Here is a 23,779-nt window from a genome sequence, read left to right on the forward strand (position 1 = left end):
GGGGGGCGGGATCCCAGCCCTGTTCTTGGGACCTGCCTACATGGGGCGGCCGGGGCCTGTGCGCCTTCGGGCCGTTCCAGGCTGCGAGTCTCAGGGCTTCCTCACCTGGGAGGTGCGGGCAGTGTCTCCATAGTGAGGCGCGATGGCTACGACTGGGGGCTGTGCCTGATGCGAGCGGGACCTCCGCTGGGGTCCCCATGGCCGGCTTCCTATCCCAGTGGCTGGGGCAGCAGGTGTGGCCGAGCAGGGCTGGCCTGGGCCCCTGGCCCTGGCCCTTCTCATGCTGTGGCCCAGAGTCCCAGCCACCTGGAGAGCCAGGCCGGGCCCTGCCGCCCGGTGCGCGTGCCCCAGCCCTGCTCCACCCAGCTGCCCAGCCCCGTCTGGGGTGAGGACAGCCCTTCCCTGCTCTGGGCCCGCGTGCTCCCAGGGCTGGCTCTCATCTTCCCCCGCGGCAAGCAGATGGGCCCTGGGGACCACAGCCCAGCCTCTGGAGGGAGCGAGGGACAGGACCGGAGTCCTGGACGTTTGACACTTACTGTGTCCTGGCCAGGGACGCCGAGGTGGGAGGGGCTAAGGAGCCTCTGCCCTGCTCAGGGATTCAGGCCTTTGCTCTGGGGATAGGGGTCCACTCAGGCCGGGGTCCGCAGAGGAGACTGTCCCCTCACACAGGGATGTTGTCTGTGGTGGAAATGGCATGGTTGTTCCGACCCCCAGGGCGCACAAGGTGGCCTGGCCTGCCAGCTTCTTTGTCACATCAGAGCATGGCACAGCCTGGGGACGCCAGGGGCTTCCCCCGAGGTGGCGAGTGTGCATGTGTGGCTGAGACGGCTCCCTGCTTGAGGCCAGACTCCGGGTCCCCTCCCCCTTGGGAGGGGGCACAAGGACCCTCCTGGGCAGCACCCGTGGAAGAGGGGCCAGCAGGGCTGTGGGAAGAAGGGCGCCCTCCCCCACCCCCGGAGACCCAAGCATGGGGCGTGGGGTGAGCAGGCCCTGTCTCCACGGCAGAGGAGGGACATGGGCGCTGCCTGTCTCCCCTTCTTCTCTCCGCGGACCCTGGCCTGCTTCCAGAGCCTTTCTATTAAGCTGCCGGGAGGAACTTCTACTAGTCGCATCTGGAGACTGGGGTAGCCAGGGCTGCAGCAGGTGAAGGGCGCTGTGTTGTGGCACCAGCTGGGCCTTCTGGAAGAGCTCCCTGTCCCAGCTGGGCAGCCTGGAGCTCCCTGGCACAACCTTCACCCAGGGCTGTCTTGGCAGGTGTGTCACTGGGTGCCTTGCCCACTCCCAGCCCCCAGTAGCCTTTGCCCCAGCCCAGGGCTCCTGCCCTCCCTTCTGCCCCGGCCCCACCCTCCTGTCTGTTTCACTGCTGGGGTGTGGCGCTTGCTGCTCTTATGCCCTCCTGAGCACCCTGCTGGCTGAGGTGCTCCCTGGGTCCTGTGCACACGGCCAGAGCTCCTTGAGAGGCCCAGGGCTGTCCACTCCCCAGCAGCTCCTGCCTCCCAGAGCCCTCACCTGCCCTGGGTGGCTCTAGGTCTCAGGCATGGTGCACAGCACGTAGCAGGGACAATTAGGGGTGTGCGCAGTTTCGGGAGAGTGACACGCAGGTGTCCCTGGCAAAGCCAATCTGCAGAAGCCCGAGATGCCCCTGCCACTTAGCAAGCCTGGTGGGCCCAGGGCTGCCCCTTGAGAGGCCCAGCTGCAGAGGCAGGAGGAGCGCTGGGCCCACGTGCAAAGGGGAGGGGCTGCTCTAGATGAGAGGACACACTCATTGTCCTCCAGGATGGTCAGGACCACCCAGGTTCTTGCTCCTGGGCTGCAGGTTCTCTCCAATGAGTGGGGCTGGGTGGGGGGGCGGGGGAAACTCGGAGGACCACAGGGTCCCTGGTGTGGCATGGTGGGTGTGGCAGTAGTTGCCCTGGGGCCTCTAACTTCCTGGGTAGGACAGCCATTGGGTGGGACAGGGGCCAACTCACACAGCGCTCATTCCCACAGTCTGCAATTTCATGTCCCACGAGAAGTGCCTGAAGCTCGTGAGGATCCCGTGCACGAGTGTGGTGCCCAGCCTGGTCCGGGTGAGTGTGGGGCTGGGTGTTGCACCTGCAAGAGGCTGGGGGATGTGTCAGCTCTCACGGGGTCGAGGTACTGAGACCCTTCATGTCAGATGTTAGTGATACCTGCGGTTGAAAGGCAAAGGTCAGACACTGCTCGGGATTAAAAGGCTCAGCACCCTGCACGGATCTGTAGGGAATGATGATGATAAAAGCCAGTCCCAAAGGTCACAGTTAGCAAGATTCTGTCCACAGAACGTGCTGAAAATGACGAAACTAAACATCTACACAGATGTCGAGAGGTCTCCAGGCGGGGAAGTGGGTGTGGCTGGGACATGCAGCGTGAGGGCTCCTGGGGGGATGATTTCCGCGTCTGGGGTGTCAGCGTCTCAGCTGTGACGTGACCTTAGTTTGCAAGATGACACACTTGGGGAGCTGACAAAGGCTTCGGGGGTCTCTGCCGTTCCTCACAGCTGCATGCGACCCCACAGGCATCTCAAGGAAGCTTGAATAAAAAGCAAAGGCAGGAAGCCTGGGTGCCTGAGAGTGTTTGGCCACCAGCCTCCTTCTAAAGGCTCTGAGTGGGGCAGGGAGTTGACTGGCCCAGGTCACTGCAGGGTACTGCAGGAGCCCTGGGCTGGGGCAAAGGCTGCCGGGGGCTGGGAGTGGGCAAGGCACCCAGTGACACACCTGCCAAGACAGCCCCAGGTAAAGGTTGTGCCATGGAGCCGTTCTCCGGTGACAGTGGTGACAGCAGGGACACGTAGGAAGGGCCAGGCTTATTCCTCCCTCAGCTGTCAGCCCCGCCGTCTGCAGACTGAGGCCCCCCATGTCCGCATTCCCTGAAGTGCTCAGGCCGCAGGTGGGGTGCAGGCTGTGAGGCAGGCCCAGGTGTGCAGCAGGACGGCAAGCCAGGCCAGCAGGCGCACCTGCCACTGGCGGGCATCTGGCTGCGCTGCCCCGTCTAGTGTCTGATGCCCTGTTCCTAATGATGCGGTTCCCGGGGTGTGAGCAGGAAGCCTGAGGACGCTGGCCCTGGTGGTGGCCGTGATCCTGGCCCTGGTGGTGGCTGGCACCCTGGCCCTGGTGGTGGCCGGGATCCTGGGGATGCCACATTGGCTTGGGCAGCCCCTCCTCATGTGGACGGCCTGAGGCTGCAGCTTTTTAAAATTAATTTTAATGTACTTTTCTATGCTAAATTGGGAAAATATGTATTTCAACTATATGCATAATAGGAAATTTAAAAGATATATTTGACAAAATAAAAGTCACCCACCATTCTGGTATGCTCACAGCTGAAATTGTGGAACACGGTCTTTCTGTGTATGCTTTTATCGGGTGTGGTTTCAGTTTGGGGATAAGGGCAAGAGTCAGGAGTGAAGACTTGGTCCTTGTGCTTCCCGTCTCGTGGAAAAGCAGCAGCCCAGCCCTCCCCGACACAGAAACGTTGATCCACACTTGTTATGGCCTGAGTGTCTCCCAGAGGGCAGTCCCTGCGTGCTGTGATCTTCCTGGCTCCGAGGAGACAGATGCCAGGCGGTTGACAGAGCCTCGCCTGCCCCAAGGAGGGAAGGGGTGGCTGGGGGCCTCGCTCCCCTGCGCTAGGCAGGGCTGCTGGGGAAGGCCACAGCCTGCTCCCTGCTTTTGACCAGCCAGGCTGTCCCCAGAACCGGGGTTGTGGTTGCTCCTGGGGCCTCCAGGTGGCACGGCAGGCTCAGGCCAGGCAGTTCCCAGGAGGAGCGTGAGCTGCAGAGTTGCGCAAGTGAAGAGGGAGGAGGGGCGGTGGGCAGCCTGTGGCGCTTACCAAGAGCGCTGAGGTGAGGCTGTGTCTTCCCTGGCTAGGTTCCAGTGGCCCACTGCTTCGGCCCCCGGGGGCTCCACAAGCGCAAGTTCTGTGCTGTCTGCCGCAAAGTCCTGGAGGCGCCTGCGCTCCACTGCGAAGGTACCTGGAGCCTGCCTGGCTCCCCTTGCCCCACTCAGCGTCCTGGTCTCAGATGCCCAGGGTGGCCCAGCCCACCCCCTGCTGCAGCTTGTCGGGGTGATGGGGGGAAGCTGAGGACTGGCCGCCCGGCAGGCCACAAGACAGTTAAAGGATGCAGGGTGCTAGGTGGTAGGGATGGGGCCGGACCCCAGCGCCAGCAGAGGCAGGGATCCTCCGGGGTGGCAGGCACCTCTAACCCTGCCTGCCCCCAACCCTGCCTGCCCCCCAGTGTGTGAGCTGCACCTCCACCCAGACTGTGTGCCCTTCGCCTGCAGTGACTGCCGCCAGTGCCACCAGGACGGGCACCAGGATCACGTGAGTGCACCAGCCCCAGGGAGCCCTGGGGGGTGGGGCGGGCCCACGTGCTGACTGTCCAGCTCTGCAGGACACCCATCACCACCACTGGCGGGAGGGGAACTTGCCCTCGGGAGCGCGCTGCGAGGTCTGCAGGAAGACGTGCGGCTCCTCTGACGTGCTGGCCGGAGTGCGCTGCGAGTGGTGCGGGGTCCAGGTGGGCGCTGGGAGGTGGTGGGGGTGAGGCAGGAGAGGTGCGGGGTCGGGCGGCTGCTGGGAGGCGGAGGAGTTGTGGGAGCGGGGCAGGAGAGGCACAGGGTCCAGGTGGGCGCTGCAGGGTGGAGGGGGCGGGGTAGGAAAAGCATGGGGTCCAGGGGGGCGCTGGGAGGTGGAGGAGGCAAGGCAGGAGAGGCCTGGGGTCCAGGTGGGTGCTCGGGGGCTGGAGGCAGGAGAGACAGAGAGTCTAGGCTAGGTTTGCGACGTGTGGGGTCTTTCCCTGGACCCAGCGCACCTGGTGCCCCCGCCCCCGGCTCCGACCCCCCAGCTCAGGCCCTTGTCCCCCCAGGCGCACTCCATCTGCTCGGCGGCGCTGGCTCCCGAGTGTGGCTTCGGGCGTCTGCGCTCCCTGGTCCTGCCCCCGGCGTGCGTGCGCCTCCTGCCCGGTGGCTTCAGCAAGACGCAGAGCTTCCGCATCGCGGAGGCGGTGGAGCCGGGTGAGGTGCGGGCCGGCCGGGGCGCCCTGGGCTGGGGGCTGCGCACTGAGTGAGGGGTCTGTGTACCCGACCCGCAGGCGAGGGAGGCGACGGCGCCGACGGGAGTGCTGCCGTGGGTCCAGGCAGAGAGACACCGGCGACTCCGGAGTCCGGTAAGTGCCCTCCTCCTTCCCCGCAACTCTCCTGACATCCCCGGGTGCCCTGGACTCAAGGACCTTCTCCGGCCCAGGGAAGCAAACGCTGAAAATCTTTGATGGTGACGACGCGGTGAGGAGAAGCCAGTTCCGCCTCATCACGGTGTCCCGCCTGGCCAGTGCTGAGGAGGTGCTGGTAAGGGGGAGCTCGGGGCAGGTGTCTGAGCCCCCAACTCCCACCGCATGTCCCCGCACCTGGCGTCCCCGACCTGGCTCCCCCAACCTGGTGCCCCTCACCCACCTGCCCCCCGCTGCAACCTGCTCACCCCTCCCACTGAACCCTGCCTGACCCCCCACAACTTGGCCCCCTTAACCTGGTGCCCTGCAGGAGGCTGCACTTCGGGTCCACCACATCCCCGAGGACCCTGGCCACCTGGAGCTGTGCCCGCTGCCTCCTTCCTTGAAGGCCTGTGACACCTGGGCTGGAGGCAAGGCTGGGAGTGCTGTGATTTCGGAGGAGGGCAGAAGCCCTGGGTCCGGGGAGGCCACACCAGAGGCGTGGGTCATCCGGGCTCTGCCGCGGGCCCAGGAGGTCCTGAAGATCTACCCTGGCTGGCTCAAGTGAGACTGGGCGCGAGGCTCAGGGTCTGCTGGGCGGGGTGGGGGGAGCTCCAGCTCAGGCTGCGTCCTCACAGGGTGGGCGTGGCCTGTGTGTCCGTGCGAGTGACCCCGAAGAGCACGGCCCGCTCCGTGGTGCTGGAGGTCCTGCAGCTGCTCGGCCGCCAGGTGTGTACCCTGGGCCTGCTCCCCATCCTGGCCAGACTTGGTTGGGGGTCACTGTCCCAAGGAGGCCAGGCCACCATCCCAGCCCAGGCGTGGCTGTCCCCATGGGTGTCCTGAGGTGGTGGGGGCCTGCCCAGACCTGATGCCAAGCTCTACCCCAACAGGCCGAGGGTCCTGAGAGCTTCCAGCTGGTGGAGGTGGCGATGGGCTGCAGGCAGGGTGAGTAGACGGCCCGTGCTGGGTGTGGCGTTCCCTGCACCTTTTGGGTTTGGGCCTGCTGCCCAGGCTCTCCTGCAGGGTGGTGCCGGACATCAAGACCGGGCCCTGTCCTCCTGACCAGTTCCACCCTGCATCCCCATGGGCCCTGGGGGCTCAGGGCAGCTGTTTCCAAGGTGGGCAAGGAGCCTGGTGCTGACGGCCTGTGTCTCTCACTTCTGCAGTCCAGCGGACAGCGCTGATGGACGAACAGCCGTTGCTGGACCGGCTACAGGACATCCGGCAGGTCAGTGGGTGTGGACGCTGGCCCCCAGGGAACCGGCAGCTCTCAGCCACAGCCTCTGCCCCACAGGGTGGGTGTGCCCCAGACGCCAAGTTCTTCTTGGCTAGGCAGCGGCTGTCCTGGCTGGCAGGGCAGTGCCCTCTGTCATAAGTTACTTGGTCCCTGCAGGGACGCCTTCAGTTGCAGACCTCTCCGAGTTCCTTGAGGGGAATGGACGGGTTGTCCACAGCAAGGAAGCCTGTGTGGCCCCTTTCCTCGTTTTCATGTTGACTTAATTCCTGGGAGTGTTCGTGACACCCTGTTTTGCTGTTTTGAGGGTGAGGAGGCAGAGGGCCTGGTGCGGCGGTGCCGTTCTCCCCAGCCCAGCGTCCCCGCCCCTCTCCCTGCAGATGTCCGTGCGACAGGTGAGCCAGACGCGGGTCTACGTGGCAGAGAGCAGGGATGTAGCCCCGCACATCTCCCTGTTTGTTGGCGGCCTGCCTCCCGGCCTGTCCCCCAAGGAGTACAGCAGCCTGCTGCATGAGGCCGTGGCTACCAAAGGTGTGACCACCGTGGCTGGCCGTGGGCTGCTGGCTGGGGGCAGGGCCCGGCGGCAGGCAGTGGGGCTGCAGTGCTGAGGCCGGCTCCTGCCTCTCCTTGAGCCACCGAGGCCCGAGCTCCGGGTCCAGTCCACGTCCCTTCCTCCAAGAGGCTCTGTAGCCTCCCGCCCTCTGTGGCCCATCCCTATGGTGCTCAGCCTCTGCCTCTCCCTCTCCCTCCGGGGGGCCCTGGACCTCCGGGGAGCTGGGAGTCCTGCTCTTAGAGTGGGGCAGGGGTACTTCCTGGGGAGGCTGCCCTTGGGGTGAGACGTCACCCCTGAACAGGTGGAGGGGCTGTCCCTGGCCCCCGTGCGGTGCGTCCTTCACCTCCGACCGCCCTGACCACAGCCTGCCTTTGCAGCCACCGTGGTGTCCGTCAGTCACGTCTACTCCTCCCAAGGTGAGCCGCCCTGATGGACGTGGTCACACGGGGCCCAGGGGTGTTCCTGGGGTGAAGTGGGACAGCTCTGGCCCTCACGTCGCACCTGACCTTTCCCTTGGGCAGCCCTGGGCTGGGGAAACCCTGGTTTGCTTCCTGCCCTGGCACCGTGGGGGCTATGGGACAGGCTCCCCCTGAGTCCCGGGCCCCTACCACAGGCGCGGTAGTGCTGGATGTCGCCTGCTTTTCGGAGGCCGAGCGGCTGTACGTGCTGCTCAAGGACATGGCTGTGCGGGGCCGGCTGCTCACGGCACTGGTGCTCCCTGACCTGCTGGTGAGTGAGCGGTGGAGCCGGCTCTTCACACACCCCGGGGGTGGCGAGAGGGAGGTCTGGGTCTTCAGGTGCACAGGCCCCACAGCCAGACTCGCTCTTTTCATCTGGCATCTCTTCATCGAATTCACTGGGGGCTCGTAGGTGCCACCTTGTTTGTGCCTCACAACAGCAGGAAGGACGCTGTTGCCCGTTTTACAGCAAAGGGCCTGAGGTCAGAGGGTCAGCGCTCATCCGAGGCTGCCCAGTGGGTGATACCAGCTCCGTGGGGCACCGTGGGGCCAGGCCCAGCTTCCACGCTGCACCTGAGGCCTCCACCCAGTAGGGAGGCAGCTCCTGGATGCGCTGGGTCCTGCTGCGGCTGCCTCACCAAGGGCCAGAGCGTGTTTGTGACCAGCTGTCAGCATCCCAGGCACGGCCCTCCCGGTACAGCCTCAGCCCCACTCCCCCTGCCCAGGAGGACGTAGGGCCTCTGCTCTCTGCCTGGAGCTCCCCAGGCCAGTCAGTGCAGCTCCCAGACTTTGGACGCTGCCCTTAAGACCCACAGTGCCCAGAAGTGGGGGCACTTGGCAACAGTGCAGGGCTGGGGGAAAGGGGGATCCAGCCCATGGAGGCAGGGCAGGGCTGGGCGAAAGGGGGGTCTGGCCCATGGAGACAGGGCAGGGCCGGAGGAAAGGGGGGTCTGGCCCATGGAGGGACTCCACGCTGCACACTGTGCCTTCATAGTGGCCTCTCGTTCTCAGCCCATCTAGCCCCCAAAGGGTCCCATGAGGACCCCCCAGGTGTCTATGGCTGCTCTGCCCCGAACCCTGACCCTTGACCCTGACCCTGACCCCAGTCCAGGCGAAGCAGAATTTGATCTGAATGAGTTGTCTCTGGCTGGGACGGGTGATGCCTGTGGGTCCCTACACCTGGCCTTGCCTGGCTCAGAACAGGGTGGCCACCCCCATGGTCCCGAAGATGCAGCCCCTGCCCCAGCCCCACTCGCTCTGTGGGCAGAGCCAGGTGTGGGGCCGACACGCGCTTTCTCTCTCCCGTCAGCTGCCTGCCCTGGGGTGAGTGGTAAGTGGTGACCGCAGGCGGCTCTGCCTGCCAAGTGGGTCACAAAGCCCCGAGTGTGTCCTTGCCCCCAGCCACGGCTGGCCCCTGTGCCGCCGCCCACCCTGTGTCTGCACCCGGCCTGTGTGTCTCCTGTTGCCCAGCCGTCCCCGCTGTGGGGGCTCCAGCCTCCTGTTATAGGGACCCCAGCCCTGAGCCCGCTGTGTCTAGATCCCTGGGTACTGTTTCTTGGGGTTGTGTGTTGGGAGATGGGCTCTGTCCTGTGGCTGAAGGACTCCGCGTGCCACCCTGTGAGTTAAGAGCTCTTCTCGGCTGCTGTGTAGGTGGGTGGGGGCCTGGGAGCCGCCGTCCTCCAAAGCTGTGCGCGAGAGGCCCCCCGGGAGACAAGCCTTGGTCTCGTTGGCAAGGAGTGCCAGGCAGAGTCCCATGTGGATTTCCAGCCTGGACTCACAGGCTGCATGGCCCAGGCGGGTGTGGTCTGACTCGGCACAGTGGGCATGTCCGAGACCTTTGTGCTGGGAGCACCAGGCAGCCAGCCGGCTGGCCTCAGTGCCGCCCTGCTGACCGGCAGCGAGATGGGGTGACCACGCAGCTGATGTGTGATACCTCTTATGTGAGGCCAGCTACAGCTGGCCACGCCTTCCTGGGGAGGGGGCTGGTCCAGGCCAGGTGGGCTCAGGGTTGGGGGCTGGGCACTGCCTGGCAGCCCCAGCAGTGGGGACACCCTACTTTGGGTCCCCATCCTAACCCAGCCCCCTGTCCGTCAGCACGCGAAGCTGCCCCCAGACAGCTGTCCCCTCCTGGTGTTCGTGAACCCCAAGAGTGGAGGCCTCAAGGGCCGAGACCTGCTCTGCAGCTTCCGGAAGCTACTGAACCCTCACCAGGTCTTCGACCTGACCAACGGGGGTCCTCTTCCTGGGTGAGTCCAGCAGGATCCCTGGCCCAGGGTAACAGTAGGGGCGGGAGGGGCCCCAGGAGACTGCCACAGCTGTCTCAGCTGGCAGGAGCTCCACTGGGATCCCGTGCTGTGAACTTGAAGTCCTTCACATGGCCAGGACGGGCATTTGAAAAGGAAGGGGCAGCCTGGGTGGGGGATGGGCTGCGCCCACGGCTGCTGGAGAACACTTCCTGTCTCCTGCTAGGCTCCACCTGTTCTCCCAGGTGCCCTGGTTCCGGGTGCTGGTGTGCGGTGGCGACGGCACTGTGGGCTGGGTGCTCGGCGCCCTGGAGGAGACGCGGTACCGACTGGCCTGCCCGGAGCCTTCTGTGGCCATCCTGCCCCTGGGCACAGGTGGGGTCAGCCATGCAACCGAGGAGGGGGCCTCAGGGTCTAGCCCTTCCTGCGCAGCTTTTGCTGAGGCCTGGGCTGGCGTCTGTCCCTGTGGTGGGGTCTGCACCCGGCTGATGGGCGGGTGGGTGTGGACAGATGCTCTGTGTCTGCCTGTGTCCCAGGGAATGACCTTGGCCGAGTCCTCCGCTGGGGGGCAGGCTACAGCGGCGAGGACCCGCTCTCCGTGCTGCTGTCCGTGGACGAGGCCGACGCCGTGCTCCTGGACCGCTGGACCATCCTGCTGGATGCCCAGGAGACTGGCAGTGCAGAGAACGGCACCGCAGATGCAGAGCCCCCCAAGGTACAGGGTGGCCCAGCGTGGGGTGCCCTTCAGGCTTCCGCGTATGACCTGGTCACATGTGTCACAGTGGGCACCCTCCCCCCAACCACACTCGGATGTATGCACCCGCATCATCCCCTTTGCAAAGCAGGCAGTTGAGGGAGGCACAGAGAGTGGCCACTGCTGGGAGTTGTGCTGAGCCAGCTGGTGACAGAGCCTGGCCAGGACCTGTCCACGCTGCCCTCTCCTGGGTGGTGGGCTTGTTGCCGGGGTGGCCCTTGCTCTTGTCTATTCCTGCCGGCAGGAGGCAAAAAACTACACCTGCTGTTGGGGAGCTCAGGGGGCCTGGTGAGGGCGGCCGGGTCCTGGGAGATGAACACCCTGTCCCCAGATCGTGCAGATGAGTAACTACTGTGGCATTGGCATCGACGCGGAGCTGAGCCTGGACTTCCACCAGGCGCGGGAAGAGGAGCCTGGCAAGTTCACAAGCAGGTACCGGAGCTGCAGGGGCTGCCACCTGGTGACGGCATACCTTCCTCGGGTCCCCCAGCAGGGCTAGGCAGAGGGGCCGCCACCTGGTGATGGCATACCTTCCTCGGGTCCCCCAGCAGGGAGGGGCCACCACCTGGTGACAGCATACCTTCCTCGGGTCCCCCAGCAGGGATAGGCAGAGGGGCCGCCACCTGGTGACGGCATACCTTCCTCGGGTCCCCCAGCAGGGACAGGCAGAGGGGCCGGAACGCAGAGGCTGCCTAAGGCGGGGTAGAGCTTCCCCAGTGACGCGGAGGCTGCCTAGGGCGGGGTAGCGCTTCCCCAGTGACGGGTGGCCCGCCTGTCCCGCAGGCTGCACAACAAGGGTGTGTACGTGCGGGTGGGGCTGCAGAAAATCGTCACTCTCGGAGCCTGCACAAGCAGATCCGGCTGCAGGTGGAGCGGCAGGAGGTGGAGCTGCCCAGTATCGAAGGCCTGATCTTCATCAACATTCCCAGGTGCTCACGGGCTCCCCAGAGGCTCTGCCAGGCGGGGCCACCGGCAGGCTCAGCCCTCGTCCCGCCTGCACCTACGCCTCTGTGTCCGCTTTCTTATGCTGCAGCTGGGGTTCGGGGGCCGACCTGTGGGGCTCAGACAGTGACACCAGGTTTGAGAAGCCGCGCATGGATGATGGGCTGCTGGAGGTGGTGGGCGTGACGGGCGTTGTGCACATGGTGAGCCCCCACCCGGGTGTGCGGGCGAGCCCAGGGTGGTGTCCCTGGTCCCCACTGAGCCCAGCTGGCCTCTCCTGCCCCAGGGCCAGGTCCAGGGTGGGCTGCGCTCCGGGATCCGGATTGCCCAGGGTTCCTACTTCCGGGTCACACTCCTCAAGGCCACCCCGGTGCAGGTGGACGGGGAGCCCTGGGTCCAGGCCCCGGGGCACATGATCATCTCAGCTGCTGGCCCTAAGGTACGTGGGGTGAGGCTGGAGAACCAGGGGAGGTGGGCCAGGCTGGGCCGGTTGTGGGAGTGGCCGGTGGTACCGGGGTGGTGCTGGCATGGCCTGCTGCGGCCCTGGTCTTCCTTGACTCCGGGGAGGGTGCCTGCCTCAGAGGAAGGCTGTGCCAGCAGTCAGGCAGGCCACAGATGGCACAGGGAGCAGCCAGGCAGGTCCCTCCCCTTCCATGAAATGGGGCTGAGATGGCGTCAGCTGCCCGGGCCCAAGGACTTGGGGCTGCCCGTGCACTGTTCTTTCATCGGCTGTGTCACCCTGGTCCTCTGCCCCCTGCCCTGGGACAGGTCCACATGCTGAGGAAGGCCAAGCAGAAGCCGAGGAGGGCCGGGACCACCCGGGATGCCAGGGCGGACGTGCCTGCCCCTGAGGGCGATCCTAGGTAGGGGTGGCTGAGGCAGCCCAGGGGCTCGAGCCGTCTCTGCCCCCGCCAGCCTTGTTTTCAGGTGGTCTAGAGGCAGCTCCACGTCCACACGGTGGCCGGCCTTGGGGTTGGACTTGGCTACAGCCCTGACCGCAGCATCTTCCTGGGGCCAGAGCAGGACCAGCCGTCATCCCACTGGAGACTGCTGTGCGGGTGGCAGTATTTCCCCGTGTCCCGGGTGGGCACAGGGCTCTGGCTGGCGAGCCCTCTACCCTGTGGGGGCCTGGTCCTCTCCTCAGGGGTGGACACTTATCCCTCCATACCTCTCCTTGCCAAGCCCCTTGAGCTGGACAGTGCTGGACACCGGCCGTCCAGGTGGGTCTGACCTGGCTTTGTGTCCCTGGGGCCTTCCCCCTGGCCAGTCTTTCAGAGCAGCAGACTCCCTGGTGTGTCCTTACCCCAGAAGACACAGGCTGCCAGCCTCTCCAGCCTCCCCTCCCCGCCCCGGGCAGCAGGTGTGGGCAGGCCCTGGTGGGCAGCGTGTCGGGCTGCTGGGTCGTTGTGACTGGTGGCTTCCTTGTGTTGGGGGAAGAGAGAAGGTGCCTTCTCTTGTTTTCTGGCCTTGTTATAAACAGATGGCAGCTTGGACCCCAGGTACAGCTGCAGGGGCACAGTGCCCAGCTGCGCCTGGTGGCCCTTTCCTAGTGCCTGTGCTGGGGGAGGAGAACCTCTGTCTGTGTGGAGGCCTGGAGGTCTCAGGTGCTGCCCTGGCAGCACCAGAGTGTGGGCCGGGCCCAAGTGTCTGCCCCTCGGCCGTCAGGGTGGGGCATTTAGCACCCAGAAGAGACCAAAAGCAGGGCATGGCGGTGCAGAGGAGTCTGTGGAGGTGGAGACAGCTCCACGCATGTGGCGGAGGAGCTGGCTTTCAGCCCCAGACCCCATGCTAGCACTTTCCACGCTGCTTGCTCCTTGCTGACATGCAGTTCCCAGTGTCTGTGAGCCGACATCTGCTCAGTCCTATCCCTCGTCAGCATGTGGAGACCCAGCTCCTGCAGCGCCCCGCTCCCATGCCCCCCAGACAGCTCAGTGGAGGGTCCTGCGTCTGGGCCAGGCTGGGGTGCACACAGTCAAAGACAAAGCTGCCTCCATGTGCCCAAGGATTCAGAAGGCGCACTGGCCCCAGGAGTCGTCTGACCAAAAATGGAGCCGCCCTGTGGGAAGCCCCGACTCCCCCACGAGAAACGGGCCCATGGTGCGGATCGCCCCTTCCCCTCGTGGGGCACAGCTGGCCTGGGCCTCCGATTCCGCGGAGCTTTCGGGGTGTGGCCTTGACCTCAGTAGTGGCTCTGGTTTGGCCTCAGGAGTGTGTGGCCTGGCCCAGCCTGCTGCAGCCTCCTGGGGGACCCTTGGTGCCACTAATCCCGATCCCCCCGCTTCTGCCAAAACTGCACAGACACATGCATTGTAAGGCCACTCACGGCCTCGTGTGCGTTCTTGTTTACGTCATCTCGTCATCTTCAAGACCAGTCCTTCATTTGTGGTTAATTTTGCTTCGCGAGCCCTGGTGTGGACTGGGGTGTGTATGAATCGTGTGTAACTGTGGTGAGGGGCTTGTCCTGTATGTGATGAGTCTGTACGCCAGCCGGGCCCCTCTGTTTATCGCTGCCTGAATGCAACCGTAATTTATATCTGGGACAAATGCAGTCTGGACGTCACTGTCCTGCCATCTCTTCCTCATCTTTGTGTCAACAACCTGGCATGGCACCCCCCGGCCCCGCCGCCAGCTCTGCATCGGCCTCGAAGGGGCCGGGAGTGGGCAGTCCCTCGGGTGGGTGGGCTTGGTAACGTGTCTTCAGGTTGGAGAGAGTGGAAAGGCAAATGCCATAAAGCACATTTCAAGTTCCCGTGACACTCCTCTCTCCGCAAAAAGTGGAGAACAATTTGAGGACTGAAATACAGCATATTTCACAATGAAAATAAAACCCAGCCACGCAAGAACCACCGTGGCCTGCCCGTGACTCAACTTCCCCTGCCCAGCGTCCTGTCCTCCCTGGTCCATCTCCGGTGGGGACGGCTGGGAGTGGGCTCTGTGGCCGCTAGCAGGGGGCAGGGAGGAGCTGGGACTGTGGGTCGTCCTGGCCCGTAGGGGCTGGCGGGGGGTGTTCAGGCCGGGCGATGCCACGCAGGACCCGCAGGCTGGCCAAGGCCAGGCCCACGACCAGGCGCAGCAACAGGAAGGCGCAGGGCACGGCAATCTGCATGAGGTGGAAGATGCCCACGCTGAACCTGCTCAGCAGGCAGGTGGAGGCGAAGGCCAGCAGGCTGGCGCAGGGGTACAGGGCCAGCTTGGCGAACATGAGCGCGTGCTCCCGGCCGCCAAACCACACCGAGGGCTGCAGCGTCTCCGCCTGGTGCAGCAGCGCTGTGGTCCAGATGGCAAACTGGAAGATGCTGGCCAGGAAGATGATGGCGCAGCTGACGCGCACGCGCTCCAGCTCATCGCGGGGCTGCCGGGCGAAGGCCGAGGTCTGCTGGTAGGCCAGCGGGAGGCCGCCCACGAAGGCCAGCGAGAGCGTGTTCAGCAGCCCCATGGCCCGCGTGGCCTTGCGCACGTGCAGGAACAGGGAGTGGTGGGCGAACCACAGCAGCCCCACCGTGGCGAAGGAGCCAAAGTACGCCAGGAACCGCGGCCCGGTCGCGCTCAGGGCGGCCACGAGGCTGCCGCCGAACCTCTCCTTCACGTCCTTGGGGTCCGGGACGTTGTCTTCGCTGAAAACAGTGAACAGAGGCATTTGTGCCGGCCTCCCCGTGGCCCACGCAGGCCCCGGCAGGTTGGGCTGAGCGCCTGTCAGGGCTGCCTGGACCCGGCACATGGTTCAGATGAACCATGTGGACTTTCCAGTGGGCAAAATTTCAGAACGCCGTATTTATGTATATTTGGCACACTGACCATTATGTGCTGTCCATCTGCAATTCCACAGAAATTGGCATCCTTCTGCTCTGTGCTAATGGGAGCCCAATCCTGCTGGCCCGGAGTGATGCCGGAGGCCCTGGGCTGCAGCCCTCTCTGGCCGAGGCCCTCCTGCGTCTGCTGTGCAGGACCAGCCTGCTGTGGGGCAGCCAGGTCTGTTCCCTCCCAGCTGCCAGCCCTCGGAGCCACCCACACCACACCCTGGCTGAAGATCCGTGGAGAACTTGCCTCCATGGTTCTCAGATGCACACAGGGTCTCAGGAGGCCGACTCCCTGGCCAGACTCTGCAGCCTCAGGGAGGCTGTGGGAACCACCCTGGTCAGGGCTGCTGCCTTCTGATGGCACCACCCAGAAAGCCGGGAACAGTGTCATCTTTCAACATCAGGACATGGAGGACAGTGGTCCTCAAGCAGCCCCAACCAGACTTCTGTCATCCAGAACGATAGGCAGAGGTCAAGGGGGTGAGGGGCAGGGAGTGGGAAAGGAGACAGACCAGGGGCAGCAAGGGAAGGAAGTTGCTGGGAGGGGGCAGCTCCCCTGGCCGTGGCTCCAGGTGGAGGAGAGGTCACTGTCCCAGCCCTACACTGCAGCCTCTCCTTGGCAGGTCCCTCCCAAGGGGGCCTGAGCTGGCCTCGCACAAGCAGGCAGGTCACCCTGGAGTGTCCCTGGCACCTGGGCCTTAGAGATCAGGTGCCAACGAATTCTCCCCATTCTTAAAAATGCACACGACAGCAAGGAAGAGCATCAGGAGACTTGGACTCGAGAATATCAAGTATAGAATATAAAACCATAGTGTCTGACCCCAAGGAGATCAGTGTCGAACACTGACGAGAGAACAAGACACTCCAAAAGAATGTTAAAAAGCAAATTCAAACGTTATGACAGCCAGGCGTGATGGCTCATGCCTGTCATCCCAGCACTTTGGGAGGCTGAGATGGTGGATCACCTGAGGTCAGGAGTTCAAGACCAGCCTGGCCAACACGGTGAAACCCCGTCTCTACTAAAAACACAAAAAGTTAACTGGGCATGGTGGTAGGCGCCTGTAATTCCAGCTACTTGGGAGGCTGAGGCGGGAGAATCGCTTGAACCTGGGAGGCGGAGGTTGCAGTGAGCTGAGGTTGAGCCACTACCCTCCAGCCTGGGTGACAGAGCAAGACTGTAAAAACAAAAAACAAAAAACAAAACAAAACCCCACAAAAAACAACAATGTGATGACTGAGATAAGCACTCTAACAGATGAAGTGGTGGTGAGGCAGTGGAGGACAGATGCTGGAAGGAAGCAACAGCAGGCCGAGGGGAGCGGGAGGGGCTGGGAGGCGATGTGGCGGGGGCTGGGAGGGGGCGGGGGGGACTGGGAGGGAGCAGGAGGGAATGGGAGGGACTAGGGACCAGGAGGGGCTGGTGCTGGGGCAGGAGTGAGGCCTGGGGTGGGCGATACCCGTGGATGTGAGCCCCTTTGGAAAGAGTGAGGAGAGCAGTTGGTGGCTGGTGCCAACCTCACCCTGGCACCCCATCCCCGGCTCGCACTTGGGGTGGGAGCCACTGGGAAGGGAGGGACCGCTGGGAGGGTTGTCCTCCCTGAAGTGGGGGCTGCCCTGACCTCACACAAAACTCCAGGCATCCAGGGGAGGGTGGAGCCGAGACCCCTGTGCCTTTCTGGGGTTTCCAGGACTCAGACACACTGGCCACCTGATAGCTGGGGCAGGTGACGCGGGGTCCTCACCAGATGTCCAGGATGAGAAGGGTGGCCACGATGGCATAGACGCCGTCGCTGAAGGCTTCCACCCGCTCCTTGCTGAGTGGCTCGTGGAGGTCAAATGTGAAGACTTCCACTGGGTGAGCCGAGGGCTCCCTATGGCCTGCGGACACACCAGGAGGGTGGAGCTGGCCAAGCCCCCCATGTGGAGCCAGAGCCCGCGTGGCTGTCACTGCCCTCATCTCTGAAGAGGCCTGGAATGTGCAGGCCAGGAGAGGAGACAGGACAGGGATGCTCCGAGAGGCGGAGTGTGGGAGCCCCAGCCACCACCACGCACACGGGCCTCGGCCCACAGACAGCCCTTGGTGCGGAGCAGCCACACGGAGGAGGCGCACTGTGGGCCTCGCAGGCCAGCCCACGCAGCCATCACCTACCCAGGAGCCTGTCTCTGCACCAGCCGGTGACCTTGCTGACGTAAGGGAGGAGGATGACAGCCACCATCAGCAGGTAAGACTGCAGGGAGACAAACCACAGGTCAGTGCCCTCCGAAGGGGCCGAGGCCAGGCCTTACCCACACAGAGCTGTGTGCCAAAGCAGGGGCAGTGGTAGAAGGGAGGGTCTTTGCAGATCACGTATCTGATAAGGCCTAGTACCCAAAAAGTGTAAAGAATTCTTTTTTTTTTTTTGGATTTTTGAGACGGAGTCTCACTCTGTCGCCCAGGCTGGAGGGCAGTGGCCGGATCTCAGCTCACTGCAAACTCTGCCTCCCGGGTTCACGCCATTCTCCCGCCTCAGCCTCCGAGTAGCTGGGACTACAGGCGCCCGCCACCTCGCCTGGCTAGTTTTTTGTATTTTTTAGTAGAGACGGGGTTTCACCGTGTTAGCCAGGATGGTCTTGATCTCCTGACCTCGTGATCCACCCGCCTCGGCCTCCCAAAGTGCTGGGATTACAGGCTTGAGCCACCGCGCCTGGCCTAAAAGTGTAAAGAATTCTTAAGCCAGCAGTGGCTCATGCCTGGAATCCCAGCACTTTAGGAGGCTGAGGCAGGTGGATCACTTGAGCTCAATCAATCGAGACCAGCCTGGGCAACACAGTAAGACTGTATCTCTACGAAACATAAAAAATTATCCAGGCGTGCGCCTGTTGAACCTGGGAGGTAGGGGTTGCAGTGAGCCACCGGTGATCCAGCTCCCTGTACTCCAGCCTGGGTAACAGAGCAAGACCGTGTCTTAAAAATTCATCGTCTATCTACCTATCTGAAATTCTCACAACAATAAAAAGATGACCCAATTAAAAATGGGCAAAGGATGAGAACAGACATTTCTCCAAACAAAACATGCAAATGGTCAACCTGTCGCAGATCAAAACCACAATGAGATTCCTTCATATCCACTAGGATGGAGAGAAATGAAAAAGAGCAGGTGGTGATGAGGATGTGGAGAAACCGGAAGCGCCGTGTGCTGCTGGTGGGAATGCAAAATGCTGCGGCTGCTGTGGAAGTTTGGTGGGTCCTCAAAAAATTAAACTTAAAAAACTAAACAGAGAATCATCAAATGACCCAGAGGCTCACTGCTGGGCACACGCACCAACAGCCTGAGAAGACAGATCTGGAGAGACACGTGTCCAGCTCTGAGAGGCATCACTCCATCAGTGCCCACAGCGGCACCACTCGTGACAATGCCCACAGCGGCACCACTCACGACAGCTACACGTGTCCAGCAATGCCCACAGCGGCGCCACTCACGACAGTGCTCACAGCGGTGTCACGGCAGCTACACGTGTCCAGCAATGGTCACAGCAGCATCATTCACAACAGCTGGAGGTGCACTTGCCCAGATCCCCGGCCACGGATGAGTGGGCCCACATGACGTGGCATGAGACTCACAATGGACTATTTTTGGGCCACAGAGAAGGAACGCGGTTCTGACACGGGTGGCAACATGGGTGAATCTTGACAACAGTATGTTAAGTTTAAGACGCCAGACACAAAAAGGCCACACACTGTGTGAGTCTCTGCATATGAAGAATCCAGAACACACAAGTTCACGGACACAGAAAGTGCATCTGGCTCCCAGGGACTAGGGTGGGGCAGGGGATGCGGAATGGGGAGCGACAGTTCCTGGGTGCTGGGTTTGCACTGCAGGTGATGACAGATTCAGAACAGGAGAGAAGGGGTGCCTGCATACAATGTGAATGCACTCCATGCCCCTCAAGTGCGTACTTTGTACGGTTATGATGGCAAATATGTGTATTTTACCAAATGTAATTTTAAAAGGGAGACAGAGGACCAGGCCATGTGAGTGTCCTGGTCCTGAGAGGCCTGTGTCTTCGCACTCAGCCCTGCAGAAGTGCTCAGGCTAGTGCAGCCAACACACGTGCGACAGCCCCAGGCCTTACTCCTGCCCTGGGCGTGGCACTTCCGCAACTCCTCGCAGGCGGCTCCTGGCCTGGGCCATGCTGTCCGCCCTCCCCATCATGTGGCCCCAGCTGGCAAGATGGACGCCCGCTCGTCTGTCCTGCACTGTGGACCCTCCAGCTCCGCCCTCCCCATCATGTGCCCCAGCTGGCAAGATGGACGCCCACTCGTCTCGTCTGTCCTGCACTGTGGACCCTCCAGCTCACCACGAGGGTGAGCACAACACAAACATCAACGCCAATTCCAGACATGTTCATGATCCAGTTTGCAGGCTTCAAGTAACCAACACACGATGAGGGAAATGCCTCCAGGTGCCAGGTGGGAGTGAGCAGGACATCCTAGCAGGAGGCAGCCAGCACCCTGGGGTCAGCAGGTGGGGGGAAGCGCTGTGGAAAAGCAGGGAAAGAAACTAGGGAGGAGGTAGCCCATCTTGGGCGTAGGCAGGGGGGTCTGGGGGCTCGCAGTGTAGGGTCGGGGAGCGCCTGGGAAGGACGGGGACCATGCAGAGTACGGGAGGGAAGGTGGAGGCAGCAGCTGCTACAGGATGCAGGGCATGAATGTCAGAGGCCCAGGGCAGAGCCCAGGACCCATGTGGTGTGTGCTACAACAGGAGGGCTCAGTGGCCAAGGTCATCCAGGGGAGGTGGGGATGGCTTGGCCCACGGCAGTGAGAGGCTGGGCCCGGAGGACAGAGCCCAGCGTCTGGGTGGAGGCTGGGGAGGGGGCACAAGGACACCTGCGGGTCTGTCCCTATGACATGCAAGGGTGGAGGGCTGCAGGGTGGCAGCCAGGGAGGTCTGACAGTGTGGACAGGAGGAGGCCAGTGTGGGGCGAAAGCCCCAAGGTGCGGGAGCCGAGCAGAGGGACCAGCGGAGATGGAGAAGCAGACGCAGAGGGGCCTCGCGAAGACCCTGCAGCTGTGGAAGATGAAGCCAGGATGTGGCACCGAAGGCTGAGGATGGACCGTTGCCCTGTCGGTGCCACGGAGAGCAAGGTGGCTGCCGTGGCCTGGCCCCTCCCTCTGGAGTCCTGGAACTGCTGACAGCTTGGGCCTCCCAGCCCCACCCCAGGAACCCTCATTCCTAGAGTCTGCTGGTTCCCCTTTCGCCTCGCATCCAGGCTTCCCTGGGCCAGCTGCGGGAGGTGAGGGCACGGTCACCGCAGGCTGCTCACCCTCCCCAACACTGCACCTGTTTGTGGGCAGCTGGGCCGGGCTGTCCTGTGCTTCTCACCTCCAGGCCTGGAGCCAGCTCAGCCTCAGGCCCTCAGGCTTGCTGGCTACTCGCCTACCCTCACCCCTCCAGGCCCACATCTGGGCCCAGTGGCAGGTGTGGCCACCCTGCCCAATCCCAGCCATGGGTGCTGTGCCTTGGCTGTGTCCTCCACGTGATGGCTATCCCCTAGCCTGGGTCCTGACCTCATCAGCCTGCCTGTCTCCTGTCACACGGCCACTACCAGAAGCAGCTGTCCCACCTCTGAAACCAGGACTGCCCCAGACCTGCTGCCCCTTACCCTTGCCCACTGTGCTGGCCACCCACCCGCCTGCCTCTGCCCAGGGCTCAGCCCACCTGCCTTCTGCCCAGAGCCCCCACCCCAGCTCTGCCCTCACAGAGGCTGCAGTTGAGGACGCCCGCCCCTCCTACTGGTGCCTGTGGGTGGCCCACCCTCCTTGAGGAAGTGCCTGGCCTCCAGCCTGCCCCATACCCTGACCCCCACATCTCCCTGGCATCTCCTCCTCCGTTTCACAAGCATCAAATGCATCCAGTCTAAGAGCCAAGCAGTGCAGCAGCCACAGCCCCTGGGACTCACAGGCCACCCCCCAACTCTGGCCCAGTGCTCCCGCTGGGCTTAGCTATGCCTGGCCTGTGGGCCTCCGACACTCTGGAGCCAGCCCTGCTCAGCTCCCCAGCTCGAGCCCCTCTCGGTGGAGGAGACGGCCTGCCCAGGCCTCTAGTGAGTGAGGTAGCAGCACCAGGCCCTCACTGGACATCTGTTGTTTTGTTTCTTTAGAGACCGGGTCTTGCTGTGTTGCCCAGGCTGGAGTACGGTGGCTATTCGCAGGCACGATCCCTCTACTGATCAGTATGGGAGTTTCGACCTGCTCCACTTCCACCCTGGGCTGGCTCCCCACTCCTTATGCAACCTAGTGGTTCTCTGCTCCCAGAATCACCATATTGATGCCAAACTTAGTGTGGACATCCGACTGGCATAGCCCAGAACTACAGCCAGAACTCCCCGGCGCCCGCGCTCCCCCTGCGTCAGCCTCCCAAGTAGCTGGGACTATAGGTGCGTCCCTGCCATCTGGCTGCCGTTTGTTTTAAACTTGGGATTCTTCTGAAATGTTTACTAAACATTTAAAATAACCACCATTCATTTCTCCACAATTCTTATGGTGCTTTGGGTTTAAAAATTCAATTTACTGCAAAGGTCTCAAGCTGGTCCAGCTGTCACAAATAAAAGCTGCTACCGAAAGCAACTCTGAAATGGCTGCCTTTTAGGGTTTTCTTTCTGTTCCTGGATGATGGTGGCGTTACTAGAACGATGGTCTTATCCTATTAAAATCAGCCATTGGCTTAAAAAAACCATGTGAGCAGACCGCGGTCTTTGAGCTAAGAGGCTCCCAGCTGTCTTTTACCTGAGTGAGGGCTGCTAGGAGGCCCTGCTCTCTGCCGGCCCCACCCCCGCACTGCTGCCCAGATGCACTGGCCCCGGCAGACCTGGCTTTTGCGGCCAACAGCTGGGTCCTCAGCGCTGCTTTCTCTACTTTCCCAGGCTCCATTCTGGGTTCTGGAACTTTCTTTCGTTGCCTTCTCCCTCTTCCTGGTGGCTCTCATTCTCCAAGTACCAACAGCTGACATCTCCATGAGCATATGCTGGTCTTATCCCCAGTGGCTCCTCCCCCAAACACTGTTAGGTGTTGACTGTTCTGACACACTTTTGCATAGATTCCTTATCCAAAAGAAAATAGGCTGGGCGCACTGGCTCATGCCTGTAATCCCGACACTGGGAGGCCGAGGCAGGTGGATCACGAGGTCAGGAGCTCGAGAACAGCCTGGCCAACATGGTGAAACCCTATGTCTACTAAAAATACAAAACTTAGCCGGGTGTGGTGGCGGGCGCCTGTAATCCCAGCTACTCAGGAGGCTGAGGCAGGAGAATGACTTGAACCTGGGAGGTGAAGGTTGCAATGAGCCGAGATTGCGCCACTGTACTTGGGCCTGGGAGCCAAACTCCGTCTCAAGAAAAAAAAGAAAAAAAGAAAATAAAGGCCGGCATGGTGGCTCACACTGTAATCCAGCACTTTGGGAGGCTAAGGTGGGAGGATCACTTCAGGCCAGGCATTCCAGATTAACCTGGGCAACATAGCAAGACCCTGTCTCCACCAAAAATACCAAAATTATTCAGGTGTGGTGGTGCACACCTGTAGTCCCAGCTACCTGGGAGGCTGAGGTGAGAGAACCGCTTGAGCCCGGGAGGTCGAGGCCGTGGTGAGCCAAGATCACGCCACTGCCCTCCAGCCTGGATGACAAAGCGAGATCTTGCCTCAATAAATAAAAAATAAAACAAGAAAATGAGGACATCCCTGGACTCCGGGTGTCTCTGTTTCTCGTCATCGTCGTTGTGAAGCTTCACTGAGGACACTCAGCTGCCCCTTCCTTCGATGAGTGTCCGTCTCTGTCCTCAACAGGCTGGGTCTCGGGGCCTCAGATGGAGCAGGCCTCCCTCCCTGGTGCCACTCACTGCAGCCCTGGGCCTCACACACAAGACCCTTGGAGGGACCCCTGCCTGTCTACGGCTCTGTCCCCACCCGCATGTTTGTTGCTCAGTGGGGACATCGCTCCCACGGTGGCCCCTGTTCCTGCCCAGGCCCCGGGGGGCTGTCCCAGCACTCACCAAGGGGACAAAGAAGAGGGAGAAGATGGCCGCTGCAAAGCACAGGGCTGGGCCTTGGAGGACGATGCCCAGGACGTGTCGTCGGTACCGAGCCCTGTGGGTGGAGCACTGGATCTGCGGGCTCAGCAGGTGCGGGAAGTGAAATGCATACCCCACAATCAATGCCTGTGGGAAAAGCAAGCTGCAGGACGCTGGCCCCGAGAGCAGAGGGCCCCCACACCAGTCAACCCCTGGGCTGCACAGCACGCACACATGCAGGGGTCTCGGGATTGGGGAGGACCTGGCCGGTAGAGGTGGGCTTGTACCCAGGACACTTTGGGCACAGGGGCTGAGGTGGAGAGAGAACAGGAGCCCCTGCTGGCTCCTGGGGCTGCATGTTGGGGGGGGTCTCAGGGCCCACTCTTCCCAGTCTCTGGTCAGAAAGCAGGAGAGCTCTGGGCATGCCACATCGTATTTGTCTAGGTGGTCCGGGGCACCATACTTGTGTGACCCGACAGCGATCGATCACACACACACACACACACACACACACACACACACACACACACA

At 62.6% G+C, this 23,779-nt stretch overlaps 2 protein-coding genes across 5 annotated transcripts in view; one reads left to right on the forward strand and one right to left on the reverse strand.

Moving 5' to 3' along the window:
• Positions 1 to 1,971: 1,971 nt before the first annotated feature.
• Positions 1,972 to 13,979, forward strand: DGKQ (diacylglycerol kinase theta). The gene is given in 23 exon segments (XM_023206734.2): positions 1,972 to 2,069; positions 3,888 to 3,987; positions 4,256 to 4,341; positions 4,412 to 4,537; positions 4,886 to 5,033; positions 5,111 to 5,185; positions 5,263 to 5,363; positions 5,556 to 5,788; positions 5,863 to 5,953; positions 6,115 to 6,169; positions 6,391 to 6,452; positions 6,839 to 6,989; positions 7,389 to 7,427; positions 7,625 to 7,740; positions 9,564 to 9,715; positions 9,939 to 10,087; positions 10,249 to 10,427; positions 10,798 to 10,898; positions 11,250 to 11,293; positions 11,296 to 11,395; positions 11,500 to 11,611; positions 11,695 to 11,847; positions 12,177 to 13,979. Coding segments are annotated over 23 exon segments (2,541 nt in total). The 5' UTR covers positions 1,972 to 2,000; the 3' UTR covers positions 12,276 to 13,979.
• A 214-nt stretch (positions 13,980 to 14,193) lies between these two features.
• TMEM175 (transmembrane protein 175) overlaps positions 14,194 to 23,779 on the reverse strand; it is a 26,664-nt gene continuing 17,078 nt past the window's right edge. For 3 of the 4 annotated variants that reach the window (XM_023206736.3, XM_023206738.3, XM_023206737.3), the window contains 4 exons: positions 23,231 to 23,395; positions 17,355 to 17,433; positions 16,948 to 17,083; positions 14,200 to 15,022 (listed from right to left, as the gene is read on the reverse strand). In XM_023206736.3, coding sequence (XP_023062504.1) covers positions 14,350 to 15,022; positions 16,948 to 17,083; positions 17,355 to 17,433; positions 23,231 to 23,395 — 1,053 coding nt within the window. In that variant the 3' untranslated portion in view covers positions 14,200 to 14,349. Of the gene's footprint in view, positions 15,023 to 16,947; positions 17,084 to 17,354; positions 17,434 to 23,230; positions 23,396 to 23,779 lie in introns of all 4 variants that reach the window. The other variant, XM_023206735.2, reaches the window with a different exon arrangement.

This window comes from Piliocolobus tephrosceles, chromosome 3 (genome assembly GCF_002776525.5).
Source record: "Piliocolobus tephrosceles isolate RC106 chromosome 3, ASM277652v3, whole genome shotgun sequence".
NCBI lineage: Eukaryota > Metazoa > Chordata > Mammalia > Primates > Cercopithecidae > Piliocolobus > Piliocolobus tephrosceles.